The sequence below is a fragment of the Symsagittifera roscoffensis genome, chromosome 1, assembly GCF_963678635.1.
Source record: "Symsagittifera roscoffensis chromosome 1, txSymRosc1.1, whole genome shotgun sequence".
NCBI classification, from domain to species: Eukaryota; Metazoa; Xenacoelomorpha; order Acoela; family Convolutidae; genus Symsagittifera; species Symsagittifera roscoffensis.
Genome location: NC_087062.1, coordinates 60,240,250 through 60,255,555, shown reverse-complemented (window position 1 = coordinate 60,255,555; position 15,306 = coordinate 60,240,250). Strand labels below are relative to the sequence as shown.

Below are 15,306 nucleotides of genomic sequence, written 5' to 3'. Positions count from 1 at the left end.
GCTACTGCTGCTGAGGAATGAACAAGCAGACAATGTTGAGCGGAAGTATGGCAAGGAAGGTGGAAAGAATAGAAAAATAAATAGAAACATGATGGCTTTTCTTCCTCCGCCGCCGAATATTTATGTTTATATTGATCGCATTGCCGTGCTATCAATCACAACCCCCCCCCCCCCACCCACCCTCTCTCATCTTCATCATTATTACTCGCTCTGCTTCCCCCAGACCCTTTCCTCTTCTCTCTTTTTATCTTTCCCAAGAGAAAATTGTTCATTTTGGTTCGCCGACTCTCCTCCACGGCTAAGCATAATGCTCTGGTATCATCACGCACGTCTAGCGGTGACTATTCGCGGGTTGTCAAGACAAATTGAATTTATATTGATTAGTATGCAGTTAATCTGATATTGCGTAACTGTGCATGATGCGATTGGACGATGAATGAATTGATGAAAGTTCCTCTCCTGGCAATATTAGCTGCGGTTGAGTTCTTATCCTATTATAAAATTTCGAAGGGGAAGTCAAATTCAAATCTTTAAAGTACAGCAAATGTTGTTGTTCCGACTTTCGATACGAAAGTAACGGAATATTTGTGCTCGGGGTGGGTTTTTTTTTCTTCAGACAAATTTCGACTTTTTAAGTAGCCATTTTTGACGGAATTTTTTTATATCATTCGAAAGGTATTGTTGTCCTGAGCTCAAATAAAAGAAATTTCACCTGTGATCATTTTTCGTAAAGTTATGGGGGTTTAAAGTTTGCCATTTTGGCCAATTTGGGACAATTAACGCGCGATATATATTTCGCACTAATAACGCGTGAGCGGAGAATTAATCCGTCTTAAAATCGTTCCAAATTGGTTGAAAGAAGCTTATTTGCCATAATTGATTTGTTACACGGAGCGAAATCTATCCTTTTATACTTTGTGTGGTGTGTGGGGGGATGATTTTCACAAAAAAAAATCAAATTTTAGAAAAAAAAATTTCATTTTATTTTTTCTTACATTTAATTTTTTAATGTTATTACTGCTCCATAAAACCTTAAAAGGCAGTCGGAACATTCAGGGCTTCGCCCTGATACGAGCAGTCTTGTTGTTCCGACTTTCGATACGAAAGTAACGGAATATTTGTGCTCGGGCGGGTTTTTTTTTTCTTCAGACAAATTTCGACTTTTTAACTAGCCATTTTTGACGGAATTTTTTTATCTCATTCGAAAGCTATTGTTGTCTTGAGCTGAAATTTGAAAAGATATTTCACGTGTGATCATTTTTCGTGAAGTTATGAGGGTTTAAAAGTTGCCATTTTGACCAATTTGGGACAATTAACGCGCGATATATTTCGCACTATTAACGCGTAAGCGGAGATTTAATCCGTCTTAGAAATCGTTCCAAATTGGTTGAAAGAAGCCTATTTGCCATAATTGGTTTGTTTCAAGGAACGAAATCTATCCTTTTGTACTTTATATGGCGTGTGGGGGATGATTTTCATAAAAATTTCAAATTTTTGTTTAAAAAAATTTTCATTCTTATTTTATTTTATTTTTATACGTTATCACTGCTCCTGAAACATTAAAAGGCAGTCGGAACATTCAGGGCTTCGCCCTGATACGAGCAGTCTTGTTTATTTTGAATTTGAAAATTGTTTGTTAGAAACTAACAGTAGCAGTCGTCTTTATCGCTATCTTAGCATTTTTGATGATTGATATTGAGACAGGTTGATAAAAAGAATTAAAAGTTTTAATCCCGGAAAGATAACGTTTAAAAAGAAATCAAAAATCAAAATAGCAGTTAAAAATAGGAAACATAGCACTACTGCACATATCATCTAAGAAGAACCTATATTCGTGTTATTTGATTGAAAACCGATTGATACTTTGAAAAAGGATTGGATCTACTTAACAATCGGCCTCCCTTTGGTATCTACTTAAGAATTGCCACTCTTAGTAAAAGCAGTAAATAGCATTAGAGCTTTTTATTTAAAGTTCGAATTTTGCTGCAATCTGATTGGTCGAAAATGCGTTATTTTAATCTACTTAACAATTGCCCCCCTTTCTTAAAAAAGGGGGGGGGGCAATTGTTAAGTAGATCCAAATTCTTGTTGTTTTGATTTACGACGAAAATGAGGGTTTTTTTGCTCTTGTTTTTTTTCCTGTAAATTACTTGATAATTGAAGTTCAAAATCAAAACAATTATCATCTGAGATTTTTTGATAACTAATGGAGGTTCAAAAGTTGTTAAAGTGAACTTCTTGAAGTGCGGTTTTTTTTTCAGTCATCGAAGGCGTGACTTTTTGGACTCAAGAGTGTGTTTTTCTACACTAACACCGATATGTTGCGCATTGAATTTAAGAACAAAGACATGTCTTTTAAAAAACCATTTTTATTTTAAAACAACTGTAGGCAGACCAAAATCCTTTTTTCCTTTTCTCATTGTTTCGACCATTTGAAAAATGGAGAGGAACTTTGTATTCGAGTGTGCTTTAGTTTTTTCTCTTTTCTTGTTTTCCACGCAAAATCAGCTTCGACAAATAATTATCGGAGAGAATTGAGTGATATATCATTTTGAAGCCCTTTCGAACGACCTTAAAAATTTTCAAAAAACTTTCCCGGTGTTGAGAAAAACCGGTTTGAAATGTTTGATTTTAATTTCGAGTGAGCAAGCAGGCTTACAATAATTTATTTTTACACCATAAAAGCTTACAATTGCTTAATTAAAGCGTACTTAATTTGACTGTTATTTTTCCGACTAAAGATTTTTTTTTGAGTGTTTTAGTGTCTTTTTGGAAACAAAAATATCAAAATTCAAAAGACTGCAAAAATGTTTGGACAAATTTTTGAATTTTTTGGATTTGTTTTTGTATTTCCACTCATTTTTTTACAAAAATTGTTTTCCATTTTGCTTATTTTACTATAACTGGTGGTCGGAACATTCTGTGCTAGTTGCACATTAACCGGATATCCTTCTCTTATATGTTAAGCGTAGATGATGAGTTAATCTGCTCCGAACGTTAACCTTGATTGAAAGTAGTTCAAGCTATATGGGGCAACTATCGTGTGGGGAGCGAAACTTCAAAAAAGCTAAAGGGCAGTTAGAGTTTTTAGGACTTTAGCATGACTGAATCAATTTTTAATCATTATTTATACCGGTTTTGCACGCTGCTGGCATAAAGCACTTAGTTGAGTGCATAGATCACTGGAATTATGGCGCACATTAATTATTCCAACCTGGCAATTTTCAAACAAGTACGCAAAAAAGATCGCTAATCATTTTTTTCAAATGTGAATACCGGACCTCGAAATGTTTTATATTTAAAATAATCCGCCCAATTTATTTTGATTACCGATAATTCAATTAAGGAATGATTTTTTGAACTATTTTGGATTATCTCCGAACGTCAGAGTAGTCAAATTTCTTTCGGTTTCTTTGTTTCGACTTTCTTTGAATTTAATAGGTTAACAGTCACTCTAAAAAAGTTTTTAATACGAGAATTTTTTTCCACCTATGCATCGAGCGTAGACTAAAACTGATTATTTTGCTGATTAGATTCCGGATATAGTTTTTATGTTTTAAATTTTAAATTGGTTTATTCTAATTTTATTGGCTAAGTAAGCTGTTAAATACTGAATCAAGTTTGCAGAACAACCAGTTTAACAAAAAAAACATTAAATCAGAGTTTTAATATTCATTTTACGGTCTCCTTATGTCTGAAACGAATCGAGATTTTCTTTGTTCAGAAACGCAACGAAGTGTGTCCAAGGAAGCCCTCGGATTGGGTGGGAGACAAAGACATCGGCGTGTTGTACCCTCAGCCTAAAGTGGTGAATCAGCAGAAGCTGTACAAAGAGACAGAGCTCAGACTGTTCCGACCCCCCACCAAAATGGTTCAATATAGCAGCTCGCTCTCCACGTACGCGCTTTTCTATTGAACAACTGGATTTTTTCAGCCCTCATCTTTTTTTACAATTGTTACTTCAATAGGCTGAAAATGGTTTGTGATGTCAAATTTGAACGTTTTTGAACGCACAAGGATGCGATTGAGAGCTTGGTGGTGATTGATAAAATGTTGACCCACTGATTTTGTTGTCATCTATTTCATCAGAAAGTTGAAGCTACTGCAGGAATGTTTATGCTCCCATCTCTCTCCGATCTTTGCCCATCTCTCATCTCTGGCATGAGATGCGGGCTTAAGGTTTGGGTGGAAGCGCGACACAAAATTTGTTCCTTCAATTAACGGAATTATTTTTATCAAATTTTTAACGACTCGAGGTTGTCTAAGCTGACATTGTCCATCTAGGGTGCGGCCATCGTTTGATGGAGTAGAAATGAAAGAGTGGTCTGTTATGCCCAAACGCACCAGAAAGCCCAGACAATTTGATGTGGACGTACATCAACCAGTTCTGCAGGTAAATTAATTTTAGAGAAAGTAAATTAATTTTGCAGGTTTATTAATTTTAGTTTTTTTATCTCAATGATAAGTTTTTAATGAACTTCATTTTCGTCTCAAATTAACATCCAAAAAGAAAAGCCCCAAGTGGCGGGAAAAGCCCGGAGTCTTCCAGAACCGCTTTTAACTTTTATTTATAACTATACAAGACTGCTCGTATCAGCGCAGACTCTCTTTGTAGCGACTGCGCTTGAACGTCTATGTAAAGTTCAACTTGAAATAGTGATGAAATTTTCGAAGAAATGGAAAAATTTTTGATATGAAGTTTTTTAAAATCATTATTTGACACGTTGAAAAAATACATAGTGATTGATATCTTCCCCATTTCAGCAAAGTATTACATAGAACATCTAGCATACCTCTTTTTAATTTGGAAAGATTTCTAAGACGGATTAAATCTCCGCTTACGCGTTAATAGCACGAAATATAATGCGTGTTAAATATCTCAACTTGGCCACTTTCAAACCTTATTATCTTTGCAAAAAATGATCACAGGTGAAATATCTGTTTAAGTTTGAGCTCGAGACAATATTACTTTTTGGATGACATAAAAAAGTTCCGTCAATATTGATAGTTAAAAGTCGAAAATGTCTGGAGAAACAAAACCTTCCCGAGCACAAATATTCTGTCACTTTCTCCAAAAGTCGGAACAAAAAGACACATGATTATTTGTTTTAATTACGTTCACGGTTTTAATTACGCTAACAATTGTTAACTTTTTCATGGAATTTTCTGCGCACTTGTCCAAGAACTAGCGACGACGCCTGGGACGGCAAAGGGCCTAGGTTCGAATCCAGCCAGGTCTTTTTTTTTCTAACTGAAAATTCTGTTTCAAACAAATTGTCGGCCTATCGTTTGTCTGATTATATTTCGTCGGCTTAGGTGCCACATCACGGAATTTTAATGTGCTGGAAGCAGTTTTTGTCGTAATTGCAAGTGTTTTTGATTTAATTCTGTAATTCGTAAATTAACTACCACTGACTTTGTATATTTTCCTTTTGTGCTTTTTTCGCTGAAAAGTTTTTTTCGGTCTAAATGGTTTCTGTTATTGTCTAAACAGCTTAGTAGCCTAATTTTGCGTCGTATAAAAGGAAACTCAAACTTTTCGCCCCCGCCCGTGCACAAATCTGAATGACAGAAAGGATAAAAATCTTCCAATTTCAGAACCTCATAGCTCAATATTTTTCATGACAATAATTTTGTTTTTGGCTCAAAGGGAGTTTATTCGAATTTTAATGGCTTCGATGCCCTGCTCGCTGGAAATTTTTCTACGTCGCCGATCGTATTGCTGTGTGTGTTTTCGTCAAATTGATCATTCGTGACAAATTTTTAAATTTTTTTGTCGCGATTATTTCGACATTTTTTTCGTCGAGATGATTGTTGTTTCAGTTTTGTCTGCTAGCAAAGAAGTTTATCGCTTTACAATTAGCGGCAACTCGCCTCTGTAATGTTATAAATTCTGTGTGAGATACTGTTATTATTGAAGATATTGAAGATGCCATTTTTTGACTGGTATAGCTAGCGTGATCTGGCTGTTTAAAATAATATATAATGATTAGCTAAAATTTCTTGGCTGTATCTAGTTGAAGTCTTGATGGTCGCATCTAATTTAGGAGATCCTCAACGGACTTGACAGTAGCTCCCATGGACGCAGAATCGAATCTCTCAAGGTATATAGATGATATAAGTATATTTAGAAATCCTTCAATGGAACCTTTTACGAAGTAAATTTTAAAATTCCCCAATGGTATATGGTGCGATAGTGATCAAGTTCAATAGTTAATAAGATTAGCCGGTTGCTGTGCACGTAGCACTGAATGATCCGACCATATTTAAAAAAAAAACATATATTTTTTTGCAAATTGAGTCCTCTTTTGTTTTTGGTGTGATGAAAGAATCTGAACAAAAGCCCAAAAATTCAATAGTTGAAAAAATTAGAGACATTTGAGAACAGCTTTTCGCATAAAAAAATACCAAATTCTAAAAATTAAAAAAAAACATTTTTGAAAATTTCCAAATTTTTGCAGGTTTTTTTATTCGTTCTTAAACGTTTATTCCCAAGAAGGCGCTAAAAGAATTCTCGGTAACTAATTTTACTTAAATAAAACTAAGTAATAGTTTGTATTGAAAGTTTAAAACTAACTATTATAAGCCTGCTCGCTCGCACTATTCGATTGAGTTAGACGGAAAAAATTGAAATTTTTAATTTTCGTTCAAATTACAGCTGAAAGGGTTTCAATTTGATATATCACTCAATTCTCTCCGATGATTATTTGTGGTACCTGATTTTGAGTGGAAAAAAGAAGAAAACTAAAATACACCCGAATACAAAGTTCCTCCCCACTTTTGGTGGTCGGAACAACACTCAAAAATATTGGAACTGGCCAAAAACCCAAACTTGAATTGCGAGGTTGTTAATGATATCCTTTATGAGCCGGAAATTCAAAGTGAGGAATTTTGAGGACGGGTCTCGCAGATATTACCTCGTGTTTAGGCTCTGCAGGGCCTGAACATGGAGAACAGTGAGAGTATCAACTCAAAACTGAGACACTCTCTGCAGTCTTCTTCTGATGACGTCATCAAGATGTCTGCTGCTCTAGCCTTACTCGCTCATGGTAGCTTTTTTCTTAATTCTATCTGATGTTATCATTAAACACTTTTCAAAAGTTTGAACAGGTTTGTAATTGTACTTGAAAGCACATTACTATCGTTAAACTATAGAGAGTTGTTTGTGAGCTATTTTATTTTTCTCAATATTAGATGATCTCAGTTTTCAAGGCGGCCATATAGCTGCATATGGGTACGTGGGCGTATGGTAGGGCGAAAATTCGTAACAGGGGACAAATCGTAGCAAGGCATTGGCAAGTAGAATACGCTTGCTCCGGTGCGCTTACATCTGGCACGAGAGGAAAAATGCGCGTCAATCAATTTTCTCCGCTGAATATACTGTTTCGAATTGTCGCTTGTTACGAGTTTTTGCCTGCTCCAAAATGCGCCCGTTATACCATTGAAGAAAACATAAGTGTTTCTTTCGTTATATTTTTTCCGTAGATGTATGGGAAGACAGCGTGGTGCTTATCAGTGTGAACATGGTTCTGAGATCTCAGAAAGAACAGTGCAAGGCAGTAGACACCTCTACTCAGACTAGCTGGACTCAACACATGCTCAAAGCCGCACTCAATAACAACCACCAAACTCAGGTGCAAATTACAATCCAATCCAATAGCAAGAGGAGTCAGTTTCTGATCAAAATAAACAGAATGTTTCGAACTGAGAAACTATTTAAAAGCTAAAAAAAAAATAAAAACTTTGATTTTGAGCGTTTCTCGGGCAACGACCCTACGACGACCGAAGTACTACGAACATCCTCTCGTACAATTTTACGGCATCCATTTCCACGACTGAAAGAAACTTACACATACTAATTTTGAGGGAGAATGTACGCTAAATAAACGCGTTTTTCTTAGTCAAAACTTCCAGTTCATTATTTTCGGTTTTTGGACTAAACTGATTGGCAAACTATTGATTGAATTTATAAAATACATTGTTTCAAACCGGTGAAAAGAAAAAATTTAGTTTTTTTTTCAGATTCTTGATTTTTGTTTCGTCCTTCTAAGAAAGTGGCAAAAACCATCATTTAGAGTGTGTGTTCGACAGTTTTAGACTGCCTCAAAGAAAGCTCGTCGAGGGTCAATTGTTCTATTATATTTAAACAAGCATAGCTTGTGTTATACTATGAACTTCTTTTTTTTCCAACCTAAGTCGCAAATATTGTAGCGATGCAATTGTTGCGACAAAATGCTCACTTTGAAAGTGTTCATTTTGATCCAGCTATTAAGTACAGCCAATGCTAAGGATATTAACCCAGACTATTAAATTACAAATAGCACTTTGGCTTCAATGTATCATGAGTCTGTAGCGTAGAGGTAGGGAAGGAGACTAGCAACAAAATAAGAGGGTTCGAACCTAGACAGGGTCGGATGTTTTCAATGAAATTTTTTGTATACTAGTTAGAATGCGTCCGCTCTATAAACTGAGGCATGTTAGTTGGTAAAATTTCTTTTTTTTACTAATTGATTGTTGCTGCTAATGCGTCATAATTGGCTTGCATCACTTAGCAATTATCTAGACTCATAATTGGCGTGTGTCCCTTAGGAAATTTTTTAGACTCAAAATTTCACTCATTCAGTTTTTCCCAGTAGAATTATCGGTCATATTTTTGCTTGTGTATGCGATGCAACTTTGCCTCTGTGTTGCACTTACGAAGCGAGTGTATTAGTACGAAGCTTTTTGATAGCATGTGGTTTGATATTCGAATCCTAATAAGTGAACACAGCTGATGCATTTTTAATTTATTAAGTGAACCGAAAAAATTGATTTGTTTCAAACAACATAACAATTTTGAAAACTCGATTTCAGAAGTTTTCTAACTCAGTATATCTCGTAGTTTTTCGAAATGCATAAATTATACATAATGTAGTTTTATGCTTTGCGATTAGTTACATGCATTAACAGTAAGGATGCCTTCAGTTTGTAATATTCCAAATTATTACATGCAAAAATGAGTCGATTTTTATTTGGTGCGTTTTTTGCTGATTGGCTTTGACAAGTTATTTGCATATGTAGCTGCTCAATTCGTGACAAGTGTTTGTCGGTTGTTAAGCTTGCGTGGCTGAGTGAATAATAAGTGAGACTTAAAATCTCTTGATTGCAGTAGGCCGCAGATTCGAATCCTACACGTAGCCTTGTTTTTGCTAATTTGAGGCTTAATTCTATTTTTTCTTATTTCGTTTGATAGAGCTGCTTTTTGGTCGTGTTCTCGCAAATATTTGCGAAGCGCACCTTTGCCTCTGTGTAAAACCTTTATTTTTGTGAAACCTGAAGATCGAGAAAGTTTTTTTTTTCAGTTTTCAGACCAACTCGATCACACTGAATTCGATGACGTCCTTTTAATACTTTAGTTCTACTTTGTTTCTTATTTTATTGTAAATATAATTTTATCTTCCTAATAATGCACAAAAATCTTCTTTAAAACTTTTGGAAGGTTTCGTCTTGAAACACTTTTTCCGGCAAGTTTTAAATTTTCAAAATTAGTGTATATTGACGCCAAAGGCGCCTCTAGATCGATTTAATAGAAATCCGTAGGTAAGTTAGTGTACTTGAATAAATACAGAAAAAGATGTTTTTGAAAAATCTGGCAACCAGTATTGATGAAGTGTTGGTCGCCTTCCTCTCGCTATTTTCTACGAAGTCAATCTCGGTTTTATTACAAGCAGCTTCTGTAGGAGACTCTTGCAGCCGGAATCCGGAAACATGCTTTTTTTGATCATTTATTTGTTGTTATGCAATTCTGCGATAAACGCGTGTTCTCAGTTGAAGCGAATTCCTTTAAATGTCGCTGGATCCGCAGTATACTGTCTCTGTTTTTCTCTGGCTTCCGCAACTTGTCACTGGAATCCGCTTCTTCTTGCTGGCTGCCGCAGATGTCTTTGAACATGAATTAACTGACCTTAGCTAAACTGCGATATCAACTGGCAAATAAATCGAAACCATTACTAAAGTACCCAGGGGCGGATCTAGGATTTTCTCGAGGGGGGGATGTTCAAAAAGTTTTCGAAAAATTTGTCGACTTTTTTTTAGATCAACCAAAAAGATCTTCTGAGCTCTCCCAAATCGCTATGAAGACCAAACTTTCTGCGCCGCATGCAAATTTTTGAAAAAAAGGCTTTTTAGGCATTTTTTTTGAAAATTTTGACCAAAAAATCGCGTTTTTTCGGCGCGCGCTCCCCCCTCAAATTTAGTATATTTTGGCGCCTAAGGCGCCTTTAGAAAAATTTAAGGGTCAGTCAGCCAAAAAGGGAAATCTCAAAATAGTACAAAGAGGGACACTCTGGGTCGGCATGTGGTCGATTCCCTGAGGAGAAGGGCGTCCGCCCTCCCCCCCCCCCCCCCCCCTCTAAATCCGCCCCTGAACGTTCCCGAGCTTGGCTTCATGATGTGCAATAATTTGCTACTTTCAAATTTAACTTTTAACGAAATTCCGGATATCAATTGTTTTTTGGACCCCGCGGTCGAATGGATAATAACATTGAACCTCCACCCTTTGTTATTCGAATCACATGATTAAGCTATAAGTTCTTTTTAAAAACAAGGAAAAACGGTTTGATATTATAAGCTGTCTTAAAATTAAACTTGTTTGTAATGTATGTAATGTTTTATTTTGGTTTTATTTCATTTTTGCAATAATTAAATGTAAACGAATGAAAAGGTACAATTTTATGCCATCCGTTTTCACGACCAGGAAATCAAAACTTTTTCTGAAGACGCTTTTGGCACTGTTATACTAATTTTGAGGGAAAATGTACGCTAAATAAACGGGACCGTCGTTCTAAATTGTCATTCTAAGCTGGTAAATCTAAAGAGACGGTCATTCTAAGTAAGTGCAGTTTTTGTTTCAGTTTTTCATTTAAAAAATCCAGTTCCCAATTCTCGATTTTTTAGTGAACTGATTGGCAAACTATTGATTGAATGAGCACAGTATATTATCGTAAACCGGTGAAGGGAAAATGTTAAAATTATTTTCATGTTTCGGCTGTGTTTGACTTTTGTTTCGGCCTTCTAACAAAGTGGCAAAAAACTATGGTTTAGAGTGTTAGTGTTTGTTCGACAAAATTAGACTACCTCAAAGAAAGCTCGTGGGCTGTCAATTGTTTTTATCTAATCAAATTTTTTTGTTTGTAATTCGGAATTCAAAATATTTCAAAAAATTGTCCCCCTAATGAGAAAAATTGTGTTTTTTTTTAATTTTCAGAACAACTCGTACCAGAGCTTGGCGTCGTAGTGTGCAATGTGTTTTTTTTCAAATGTGACCAGAAACAAAAAACCTGCATATCAATTCCTTTTTTGTTGGCCCCGCGGTCGAACGAAAAGTTGCATAAAAGCCCCATCTTTCGTTATTGGAATAGTATGATTAAGTTAGAAATTTTTTTCTTAGTTACGAAAAAAAACGTTTTGATATTTAAGCCTTTAAATTTTTTTCAATTGTTTGTTATGTTTTAATTCGGGTACACATGATTATTTGTTTTAATTACGTTCACGGTTTTAATTACGCTATCAATTTTTAACTTTTTCATGGAATTTTCTGCGCACTTGTCCAAGAAGTAGCGACGACGCCTGGGACGGCAAAGGGCCTAGGTTCGAATCCAGCCACGTCTTTTTTTTCGAACTGAAAATTCTGTCTCAAACAAATTGTCGGTCTATCGCTTGTCTGATTATATTTCGTTGGCTTTGGTGCCACATCACGGAATTTTTTGTGCTGGAAGCATATTTTGTCGTAGTTGCAAGTGTTTTTGATATAATTCTGTAATTTGTTAATTTACTACCACTGACTTTTTATATTTTCCTTTCGTCCTTTCGAAAGGATAAAAATCTTACAATTTCAGAACCTCATAGCTCAAAATTTTTCATGACAACAGTTTTGTTTTTGGCTCAAAGGGAGTTTATTTGAATTTCATTGGCTTCGATGACCTGCTCGCTGGAACTTTTTCTACGTCGCCGATCGTATTGCTGTACGTGTTTTCCTCAAATTGATCATTCGAGACAGCATCATTCGTGACAAATTTTTAAATTTTTTTTCGCGAATATTTCGACCTTTTTTTCGTCGAGATGATTGTTGTTTCAGTTTTGTCTGCTAGTAAAGAAGTTTATCGCATTACAATAAGCGGCGACTCGTCTCTCTAATGTTATAAGTTCTCTGTGAGATATTGTTATTATTGAAGATATTGAAGATGCCATTTTTTGACTCGTATAGCTAGCGTGATCTGGCTGTTTAAAATAATATATAATGATTAGCTAAAATTTCTTGGCTGTATCTAGTTGAAGTCTTGATGGTCGCATCTAATTTAGGAGATCCTCAACGGACTTGACAGTAGCTCCCATGGACGCAGAATCGAATCTCTCAAGGTATATAGATGATATAAGTATATTTAGAAATCCTTCAATGGAACCTTTTACGAAGTATATTTTAAAATTCCCCAATGGTATATGGTGCGATAGTGAACAAGTTCAATAGTTAATAAGATTAGCCGGTTGCTGTGCACGTAGCACTGAATGATCCGACCATATTTAAAAAAAAAATATATATTTTTTTTGCAAATTGAGTCCTCTTTTGTTTTTGGTGTGATGAAAGAATCTGAACAAAAGCCCAAAAATTCAATAGTTGAAAAAATTAGAGACATTTGAGAACAGCTTTTCGCATAAAAAAATACCAAATTCTAAAAATTAAAAGAAAAAAACATTTTTGAAAATTTCCAAATTTTTGCAGGTTTTTTTATTCGTTCTTAAACGTTTATTCCCAAGAAGGCGCTAAAAGAATTCTCGGTAACTAATTTTACTTAAATAAAACTAAGTAATAGTTTGTATTGAAAGTTTAAAACTAACTATTATAAGCCTGCTCGCTCGCACTATTCGATTGAGTTAGACGGAAAAAATTGAAATTTTTAATTTTCGTTCAAATTACAGCTGAAAGGGTTTCAATTTGATATATCACTCAATTCTCTCCGATGATTATTTGTGGTACCTGATTTTGAGTGGAAAAAAGAAGAAAACTAAAATACACCCGAATACAAAGTTCCTCCCCACTTTTAGTGGTCGGAACAACACTCAAAAATATTGGAACTGGCCAAAAACCCAAACTTGAATTGCGAGGTTGTTAATGATATCCTTTATGAGCCGGAAACTCAAAGTGAGGAATTTTGAGGACGGGTCTCGCAGATATTACCTCGTGTTTAGACTCTGCAGGGCCTGAACATGGAGAACAGTGAGAGTATCAACTCAAAACTGAGACACTCTCTGCAGTCTTCTTCTGATGACGTCATCAAGATGTCTGCTGCTCTAGCCTTACTCGCTCATGGTAGCTTTTTTCTTAATTCTATCTGATGTTATCATTAAACACTTTTCAAAAGTTTGAACAGGTTTGTAATTGTACTTGAAAGCACATTACTATCGTTAAACTATAGAGAGTTGTTTGTGAGCTATTTTATTTTTCTCAATATTAGATGATCTCAGTTTTCAAGGCGTCCATATAGCTGCATATGGGTATGTGGGCGTATGGTAGGGCGAAAATTCGTAACAGGGGACAAATCGTAGCAAGGCATTGGCAAGTAGAATACGCTTGCTCCGGTGCGCTTACATCTGGCACGAGAGGAAAAATGCGCGTCAATCAATTTTCTCCGCTGAATATACTGTTTCGAATTGTCGCTTGTTACGAATTTTTGCCTGCTCCAAAATGCGCCCGTTATACCATTGAAGAAAACATAAGTGTTTCCTTCATTATATTTTTTCCGTAGATGTATGGGAAGACAGCGTGGTGCTTATCAGTGTGAACATGGTTCTGAGATCTCAGAAAGAACAGTGCAAGGCAGTAGACACCTCTACTCAGACTAGCTGGACTCAACACATGCTCAAAGCCGCACTCAATCACAACCACCAAACTCAGGTGCCAATTACAATCCAAACCAATAGCAAGAGGAGTCAGTTTCTGATCAAAATAAACAGAATGTTTCGAACACAGAAACTATTTAAAAGCTTAAAAAAATAAAAACTTTGATTTTGAGCGTTTCTCGGGCAACGAGCCTATGACCACCGAAGGGCTACGAACATCCTCTCTTACAATCTCACGGCAACCATTTCCACGACTGAAAGAAATCTATACTTTTTCTAAAGACGCTTTTGGCACTGAGACATACTAATTTTGAGGGATAATGTACGCTAAATAAACGCGTTTTTCTTAGTTAAAACTTCCAGTTCACAATTTTCGCTTTTTGGACTAAACTGATTGACAAACTAGTGATCGAATTTATAAAATACATTATTTTAAACCGGTGAAAAGAAAAAAGTTAGTTTTTTTCATATTCTTGATTTTTGTGAAACCTGAAGATCGAGAAAATTTTTTTTTTCAGTTTTCAGACCAACTGGATCACACTGAATTCGATGACGTCCTTTTAATACTTTAGTTCTACTTTGTTTCTTATTTTATTGTAAATATAATTTTATCTTCCTAATAATGCACAAAAATCTTCTTTGAAACTTTTGGAAGGTTTCGTCTTGAAACACTTTTTCCGGCAAGTTTTAAATTTTCAAAATTAGTGTATATTGACGCCAAAGGCGCCTCTAGATCGATTTAATAGAAATCCGTAGGTAAGTTAGTGTACTTGAATAAATACAGAAAAAGACGTTTTTGAAAAATCTGGCAACCAGTATTGATGAAGTGTTGGTCGCCTTACTCTCGCTATTTTCTACGAAGTCAATCTCGGTTTTATTACAAGCAGCTTCTTGGGAGACTCTTGCAGCCGGAATCCGGAAACATGCTTTTTTTTTGATCATTTATTTGTTGTTATGCAATTCTGCGATAAACGCGTGTTCTCAGTTGAAGCGAATTCCTTTAAATGTCGCTGGATCCGCAGTATACTGTCTCTGTTTTTCTCTGGCTTCCGCAACTTGTCACTGGAATCCGCTTCTTCTTGCTGGCTGCCGCAGATGTCTTTGAACATGAATTAACTGACCTTAGCTAAACTGCGATATCAACTGGCAAATAAATCGAAACCATTACTAAAGTACCCAGGGGCGGATCTAGGATTTTCTCGAGGGGGGGATGTTCAAAAAGTTTTCGAAAAATTTGTCGACTTTTTTTTAGATCAACCAAAAAGATCTTCTGAGCTCTCCCAAATCGCTATGAAGACCAAACTTTCTGCGCCGCATGCAAATTTTTGAAAAAAAGGCTTTTTAGGCATTTTTTTGAAAATTTTGACCAAAAAATCGCGTTTTTTCGGCGCGCTCCCCCCTCATATTTAGTATATTTTGGCGCCTAAGGCG

General features: G+C 35.7%; 1 protein-coding gene across 2 annotated transcripts in view; it reads left to right on the top strand.

The window, feature by feature from the left end:
* LOC134846666 (uncharacterized) overlaps positions 1-15,306 on the top strand; it is a 214,954-nt gene that overhangs the window by 187,414 nt on the left and 12,234 nt on the right. For both annotated transcript variants that reach the window (XM_063864053.1, XM_063864060.1), the window contains 5 exons: positions 3,725-3,897; positions 4,285-4,393; positions 6,048-6,104; positions 6,929-7,049; positions 7,486-7,634. In XM_063864053.1, the coding sequence (XP_063720123.1) occupies positions 3,725-3,897; positions 4,285-4,393; positions 6,048-6,104; positions 6,929-7,049; positions 7,486-7,634 (609 nt within the window). The remainder of the gene's footprint in view (positions 1-3,724; positions 3,898-4,284; positions 4,394-6,047; positions 6,105-6,928; positions 7,050-7,485; positions 7,635-15,306) is intronic.